Source organism: Zingiber officinale, chromosome 3B (genome assembly GCF_018446385.1).
Source record: "Zingiber officinale cultivar Zhangliang chromosome 3B, Zo_v1.1, whole genome shotgun sequence".
NCBI classification, from domain to species: domain Eukaryota; kingdom Viridiplantae; phylum Streptophyta; class Magnoliopsida; order Zingiberales; family Zingiberaceae; genus Zingiber; species Zingiber officinale.
In genome coordinates this window covers 42,012,687-42,020,570 of record NC_055991.1, presented here as the reverse complement: position 1 = coordinate 42,020,570, position 7,884 = coordinate 42,012,687, and the positions used below count along the sequence as shown (strand labels likewise).

General features: G+C 36.9%; 1 protein-coding gene across 1 annotated transcript; it reads right to left on the bottom strand.

Moving 5' to 3' along the window:
- Positions 1 to 3,161: 3,161 nt before the first annotated feature.
- On the bottom strand, positions 3,162 to 4,837 carry LOC121968238 (transcription factor SPEECHLESS-like). Its single transcript, XM_042518698.1, has 3 exons — positions 4,183 to 4,837; positions 3,525 to 4,082; positions 3,162 to 3,441 (listed from the first exon to the last, which is right to left on the bottom strand). The coding sequence occupies exons 1-3, from the start codon at positions 4,564 to 4,566 to the stop codon at positions 3,376 to 3,378; spliced, it is 1,008 nt and encodes a 335-aa protein (XP_042374632.1). The 5' UTR covers positions 4,567 to 4,837; the 3' UTR covers positions 3,162 to 3,375.
- Positions 4,838 to 7,884: the final 3,047 nt, after the last annotated feature.

Sequence of the window (7,884 nt, the reverse complement as noted above, 5' to 3'; positions counted from 1 at the left end):
TCCAGCATCAATAAATATTAACGATGATTCTTTACAATTCATCATTAATATTTTTTTAGATCTAGCTACCCTAATAAATTATTAGTGACGAATTGTTAAAATTTATCGCTAATAATATTTTATATGCCTAATAAATTATTAGTGATGAATTGTAATATTTTATCGCTAGTGATTTGATTATTGGTGATGATCTGTTATTTCTCCGCTAATGTTTCGTCATTATTTTAATGATTTCTGGTAGTGTTAGGTATACAAGGCAACTCGTTTGCTAAGAAGGAAAAGACACATGATGCGACGAATGCTAAATTATGTGACTTGAGTTGTTCGAAGATGCATTTATGCCACTTGATCATCCAAGTAATTTCTATAAGATAATTTATCAAAGCATAGAGTTAGGAATAATTAAAAGTTGCATATATACATATATATACAAAAAAAAACTTCTCTTTCCATAATACACTTTGATTATCAGAAGCAAATTGATTTACCTCTAGTCGACTGAAATTAACTATTTATGGCCATTAAAATGTTAACAATTAAATTTTAGTTAACTAATAAGAAAATTAATTGTCTTAAGGAACTTGGGTGTACCTACCAAAAGTGTTGCTTTAGTAATGAATCAAATGACCTATATCTATCTCTTGTAAATAATATGCCATCCAAATTTTTAAAACAACTTTTTACTAAACCACGTATTTAAGTGTATAAAATATTCATTTCATATAGGGAAATTTTAAAATGATTAAATTACATACCTATTTCTGATTTTACCTTTATCAATCAACTGGTATTTTGGAATAGTCGAACCGATTTGATTTTATATCGAAACATTAAAATTAATTTTAGATTAAATTGGTTGATAAATCAAACGACCTCGGATTTATAAGAAATTAGTTCTTATGTGTTCGTCTATCTATCTTGATTATATCCATGTCCTCAAATATCAATTTGACATTTGGTACATCAGTCGTTTTTATCCAAAATCGACTGATAGATCAAACGACGTAGGATTGATATGAAACAAATTCTTATATGTTAGCAGCGGCGGATCCTGACAAACATTTAGAGGGGTGCTTGAAACATCAAATTCATTTATTGGTTTGCGTAGTCCTGGGTCACTAACAACATCGTCCTGGTTGAATTCAACACGAGAATATTTTTTCTTACTATTTTCTTCCATAGAATTCTTAGAAAATTCAACACTTTGTTTTAAAAATTTCTCCATAACCTATATCAATTCATCAAAATTATTAATTTATGCAATCAATATAACAATTGAGCACTACCAAATATAAATCATGAAATTAGGAATAAGATGAAATAAGGAACAAGATTAACCTAAAATTGAAGGGATTTTACTTGTTGTGGAGGAACGGTGGCGGAGCACAGTGGTAACGGCGTCGACGGAAGAGGCGAAGTGGCGAACAGTAGTGGCGTGAGGCGTCGACGAAGTGAAGAGGCGACAAAGATGAGGGCAACAACTTGAGGAGACTGGAGAGAGAGAAAAGATGAAATTTCTTAGCGATTAGGGTTTTTGGTTTGAAGAAAAAAGGGTGCTCGGCTTGTCTTTGGTTTGAAGAAGAAAGGGTGCTCGGCGGAAAAAGAAGTTCGGCTACTGGAAAAGGGTTAGGGCAGGGATCGAGCAATGAGAAAGAGGAAACATTATTTTTAATGGTACTTTTGAAAAAAAAAATCCAATAAATTTTAAAAATTACAAGTAGGTCCTTTAATTTTTTTTAATAACCATTCCTTATTCCTTCACTTTTTTCCAGAATCAAGGGGGTGCGGAAGCACCCCCTCGCACCCCCTTGCATCCGCCAGTGTATGTTAGTCTACCTCTCCTGATTATATTCATTATCTTAATCATTAATTTAGCCTAATATATTGAGGGCAATGATTTTTTGAACACGAATTAAATTTTTCAAACATATTCATGTTTTAAAAATCATTGTTCTCAATATATTGGGTCAAATTAAAGTTTGAGGGTATGGATATAATCAGGAGAGGTAGATGAACACATATGAACTAGTTTCATGTCAATCCGAAGTCATTTGGTCTATCAGCTAGTTTTGGACAAAAATGGTTGATGGATCAAACGACATAGAAATTTAATTTATGGATCAAACGACAAAAATGGTTCATGTCAAATTTAATTTATGTTCAAAAAATTATTGTTCTCGATATATTGGTTAAATTAAAGTTTGAGGGCATAGATATAATCAGGATACCTAGTCGAACACATAGAAACTAGTTTCATATCAATCCGAGGTCATTTGATCCATCAACCATTTTTGCCCAAAACCGGTTGATAGACTAAATGACCTTAGATTGACATGAAATTAATTCTTATGTGTTTGTCTACCTCTCCTGATTATATTCATGTCCTCGAACTTTAATTTGTCCCAATATATTGAGAACAATGATTTTTTAAATTTGAATATATTTGTAAATTTTAATTCATGTTCAAAAAATCATTGCTCTCAATATATTAGGTTAAATTGATGTTTGAGAGCATGTGTATAATCAAGAAAGGTAGACGAATATATAAGAACTTATTTCATGTCAATCTGAGGTCGTTTGATTAATCAGTTAGTTTTGGGTAAAAACGGTTGATGTATCAAACGTCAAATTGATATTTGAGGGCATGAATATAATTAAGAGATATAGACGAACATATAGAAACTAATTTCATATAAATTTAAGGTTGTTTGGTCTATTAACCAATTTAATTTAAAATTGATTTTGATTTTTAAAAAATAAAAAAATAAAGTAAACCAGTTTGATTGATTTAAAAATCAGTTCATCTGATTAAAAATTGAACGTTTTGTTATAGAATCAAATCGATTCAATGGTTCCAAAATACTAATCAATTGATAAGAGTAAAATTAAAAATAGTACGTGATTTGATATTTTGAAACATTCCTAAATAAAATAGGTATTTTGTAAACTCAAGTACTTTGGTTTAGTAGCTGTTTTTAAAATGATGTATGTTAGTCTATATAAGGTAATTAATGTGCAACAGTGCAAACATGGAGCATTTGTAGGTGCAAGGAAATTAAGAAGGGCAATAAAACAAAGTCTTTTTTTCACCTAGCTAACTTTTCTTGTTCTTCTCGATCGATTCTACCTCATCAAAAACTTCCAATGCTAATCAATCATACTTAAAACATAAGCTTGAAAATGAGAACTAAGTCAACAGATTACATGAAGAAATAACAACAGTACTAGTTGGTCATCATTAATTAACTTCCTGACTAATTAATTAATAATTAGAGTTGGACTTGATTGTAGGTGCCTCCCCCATTCTCTTTGCTACCAACAAGCTAGTTTCATCTTCAGATACATAGGAGAAATTTAGAGAGACAACTCTTGCTGTTACAAGAACGTTTGTTGGATTTCTTGCGCAAGCTCTTCGGCACTCAGCTCGCATTCAATTCCGATCTGTCGAAGTACATAAGGGAAGAATTAATTAAATTGATCATCTATCCTTATTTATCAAGATTTGGTTTTGATCAATTAATTACCTTAATGGTGAACGAGTTGAGCATGATGTCGTCGCTAACATTGGTGCTGATGCTCACATGGAGTATCTCCATAGCGAGGCCCTCCAGCGCCGTGATTATCTTGAAAGCTTGCCCGGGGATGCGATGCGAGATCGTCTTCAGGATCACATTCGGCCCCGAGAACTTCACCTCCACCTTCGCCACCGGCGACTGCGAGTTGGCTGCTGCCACGATCTCGGCGTTTGTGGCGGTGGTGGTGGCGCTATTAAAGGAAGGAGATGACTCTGCTGCATGCAGTACCGTAGGGGAGAGGTAGCCCTGCTGCTGCTGCTGCTGCTGCGGTTGCTGCTGTGGCTGAATCCTTGGCATGTAAGGACTTCCCGGCTGGGGAGTTCTTGGACTTATTGGGAGGGCCATTCTAGGGCTTAGTGGTGGTGGCCTGGGGCTGGAACAGACCGGTCTTGGACTTAGCACCTCACTGAAGGCCTTTCTCTGCTTCTTGGCCTCCAGCGACTGTAACACTTGTTGAAGCTCCTTGATGTAATCCACTACTCCTCCGATGATGGATGCTTGATCTCCCTGACAACATCATCGTACGCGAAATAGAAAATGAACGGAAGGCAAGAAATTTAATAGAGAGGAGAAATAAAGAAAATTCAGTCACTGATCATCATCTTACTCTCTTGGCATAGAAGCAAGGCATCAGGGAGCGCAGCACCGACAGGTGCTCGTTCATTTGCTTCCTCCGGTTGCGCTCCACAGTGATGTGCGTCGTCTTCTGCTGTCCATCCTGGTTACCGAAGTCTGCCGGAGCCCGTGGGGAATCCAACTTGCGTTTCTTGGGAGCTTGGCCCTCGTCGGACTCGAGCGGCCTGGAGTTTGAGCCAACTTGAGGAGAAACCAGAGTCACTTTAGGACTAAAGTTGCTCCCTTCAATGGAAGCTCTCTCTTTAGCACTACTGACGGTGTCCTCAAACGTGTCGAGGATGCTAAATAAGTCCTCCGGCAAGGTGCCGCCTATCATATCAGTTTGCTCGAAAATATCGGACAAGGCTTCTCCCATAGCCTAGAATCAAGCTTCAACAACCGCTTTAATTTCAGGGAAAACAATTAAAACCCTAATGGGATATCGTTCTACAATCAATATAATATTCCAAACCAAGAGTCAGTGAGCGGAAGCCTCTCTGTTGAATTGCTAAAGGTGCGGCCTCAATAAGAAATTGCAAATGCAATGGCAGGCTCTAGGAAAGAGATCAGATTGTTGTATAACAGTATAAGAAGAGGTGAAAGACGATGCTGTATTCCTATCAGAAAGGAGGATATAAAAAAGGCACCGTTGGCGAATATACATACGGTCATGAATCAGTATATAGCGTGCATGGCATGTTGGCTTCGAATTTAAGAACATGCATGCTCTGCTTGCGCTTTAAATTGAACGCCTCCAAACGGCCGTACAGAGATGCTTTAGTTTCTGGATGCTAATTAAATGAGAAGATTGGAGAAGGCAAAGCATCGAGGAGAGAGGAGAGAAGGGGCCATGTGTCATTTAACTACATCACCAGGCTTCTTAATTCACTTGTTGGGCTGTGCATTCAATTCCCTTCATGCATTCTCCCCTCGACTTCACCATCTTGTGAGTTAGAATATTATACAAATGCATGTAATGCAAACTTCTCCAAGTTTTTTTAAATAAAATATTCAGTGACAGTGCACATCAGGCCTTGTAATTCCATCCAAACAAACTGCATCCTGTTTCGTGCATATTTAATTTATTTGCCCATCCAAATTAATTAATTAAGTTCATTGTCCAAGTTTGAAGAAGAGCTTCAATCAGTATACGCGATGCAGATCAAATTTGAGTGTTCGTTGCCCGTATATATGAATGTCAGAAACATGGATGATACAACTCAACCTTTCTTGCCTTGACAAAGAGCTTACCTATTCAGAGGAATTTATCAAGGTAATGAGTACTCTGCGATCTAAAAGCAAGATCAGCATTGATTACAAAAATTTAAAAAAAAAAAAACTGCTCAGTAATCGAGTGGAAGAAGGAAAGAGAGGGTTTGCTTCTTGCACCTGCCGCATGAGAGGAGGAGGCAGATAAATATGGCAGCTAGCGTGGGTAAATGATCATGTGTCAGATGGCTTGAATGGGATCAGCAAAAAAATGCAGTGCCATGTTTAATGAAATGGATGAGAGGATACAACAGATGAAAGAAATGACACCATTATATTTGTGTGTTCTCTCGTCTAATGATCATCGGCCGTCATCGACCTTAATTAATATTATGTTCTTCAGTCTGTCAACTCAATTTACTCCCTCATTTACTGCACTGAACAACATGTACCACAAGCTCTCAGCATGAATGAAACAGTTGCTGAGTGATTCGAAAAATGTAGGGGATCGGATCTGATATACATATCTCCCTTCGGAGGCCTTCCTCGAAGAGAGAAATTGAATGGCACCACGGAGGAGGTATGAAAGAGAGAAAAAGAAGAATCTGGCCATCTGGGTGATGGGGGCCAGGGGAAAGAGGCCGTAGTCACACGGAGAAATGCAGATCACGGCCATTGATTTGATACTGAAGAGGAGCATTAAGAGTGAGGAGGTGGAGGGTAATTGTGGGCATTGATGAGCACGGGAAATGGTGCACCGAGTATGAATGAATCTGAACACTGCAGGAGAGGACAGCGCAGTCCCTAGTTATGGTTGGCTGCCCACCGTTACGATGCACCCAATGAGACGAGATAGCTAGCTATAGCTGAGCTGAGGTGAGCTGTGCTGTGCCTACGTACTGCTAAACTGCTTTCGAGACAGATGAACCGTCGCCATCAACAAACGTGCAGATGGAGCAGTTGAGAGATCGACCTGATTTTGCGCCCTATATTAAATGACAGTACCAGTATGCTTAACCGGTATATTATTATGATGATTATGTTACTTATATGCATAGTTAGCACGAGATTTGATAATTATATTTTTGGATATTAGAAGGGTTTCTCAATCTATTTTCTTTTCAAAACGATCATCTCGAATATTTAGCTGCGTTTAGTAATCAACTTTCAAATGTAATCAGAATAAGATTAATTATTTTGTCTGTTATAATTTTAAATTTATAATATAATGTAATTTGGATTATAAAAAGATAATAAATTTTTATAAATTTTGAATTACATTCTAATTTTAAATTTAATATGTTAAATATATATACATGTAGTCTATTTCTTACATCAACTGATCGTTACCGTTACCATTACCGATTGTTGCCGCTGGTGGCTGTCGCCAATCACCGCCACCGTCATCGGCCACCGCCTATCATTGTAGCCTTCAGCCATGGCTTGTCATCGCAACCTTCAACCATCGCCTGTCATCATAGCCTTCAGCCACCACTGTCGCCCCCGTCGGTTGTCGCCGTTGGTGGCCTTTGTCACCGTCATCATCGGTCGTCGCCGATCACCACCGCCACTGGCCACTACTGTCGATCGCCATCCACCGTCACCTATCATCGCCGACAAAAGTTACAGGATATTTTTATCATTTTATAATAATATAAATTATATTACTTACGAAAGACAATGAACATTAAATAAAAAAATATAATCATTTATAATCAAAGATAATATTAATTACATTATATTATATCATAAATTTGATTACACTAGATGCTTTGAGTTTTACCTTGTCAAAAAGGTTTTGACTTGACTTGGCAAGTTATTAGCAAATCAATTTGCATGGTGGCGATAAATAAACTAGATTTTTGAAGTTTTGGTTGAGTTACAAGTCAATTTCCAAATTACTTTTTGGACCAAAAAAAAATAGATATTTGAGTCATTTAGAATCTAAGGCAATCGTTTTGACGTTTTGAGTCATTTTGTTTTTGTTGTATTATGAATCAATTTATAAGGTATTTTGAGTTACAAAGAACTTAACTATTTTTTTAAAAAAAGCATATTATCAATTTACTTTAAAACAATTTGTATTTCATATTTTCACACCCCAGAGGGAAATTGAAAATCAAATAAGGACACAAAAGAAAATTAATAAAGCTAAAAAAATGTAGTTGAAGATTCAAAAACTCGACTCGACCAAACGAAGGGGCCGCAGAACTAAGCTCAACTTATACACATATCTGAACAAGTCTTAAGGATACGCGATTCGTAGGACCAACAGAGAACTGATTCCTATGACCACATTAATTGATTGAGCCAGGACTAATCTTTGTTCAATTGATTTAGTTGGCTGAATTTATGCCACCCTTTTCGAGATTGTGCCCAGCCCAACCTGGTCGGACCGGGTGATTAATTTGTAGGCCCGGTAGCCACAACTGCACCGGATCAAAGATTTCATCCCCATTTGTATGTGCATCCATCAATTAATGCT

Excerpts from the sequence above, each read along its gene's own strand:
- LOC121968238 (XM_042518698.1), bottom strand. The coding sequence starts at position 4,566 with ATGGGAGAAGCCTTGTCCGATATTTTCGAGCAAACTGATATGATAGGC. Across the intron at positions 4,083-4,182 it reads CTTGCTTCTATGCCAAGAGA|GGAGATCAAGCATCCATCAT; the intron begins GTAAGATGATGA and ends TGATGTTGTCAG. Across the intron at positions 3,442-3,524 it reads TCAACTCGTTCACCATTAAG|ATCGGAATTGAATGCGAGCT; the intron begins GTAATTAATTGA and ends GTACTTCGACAG.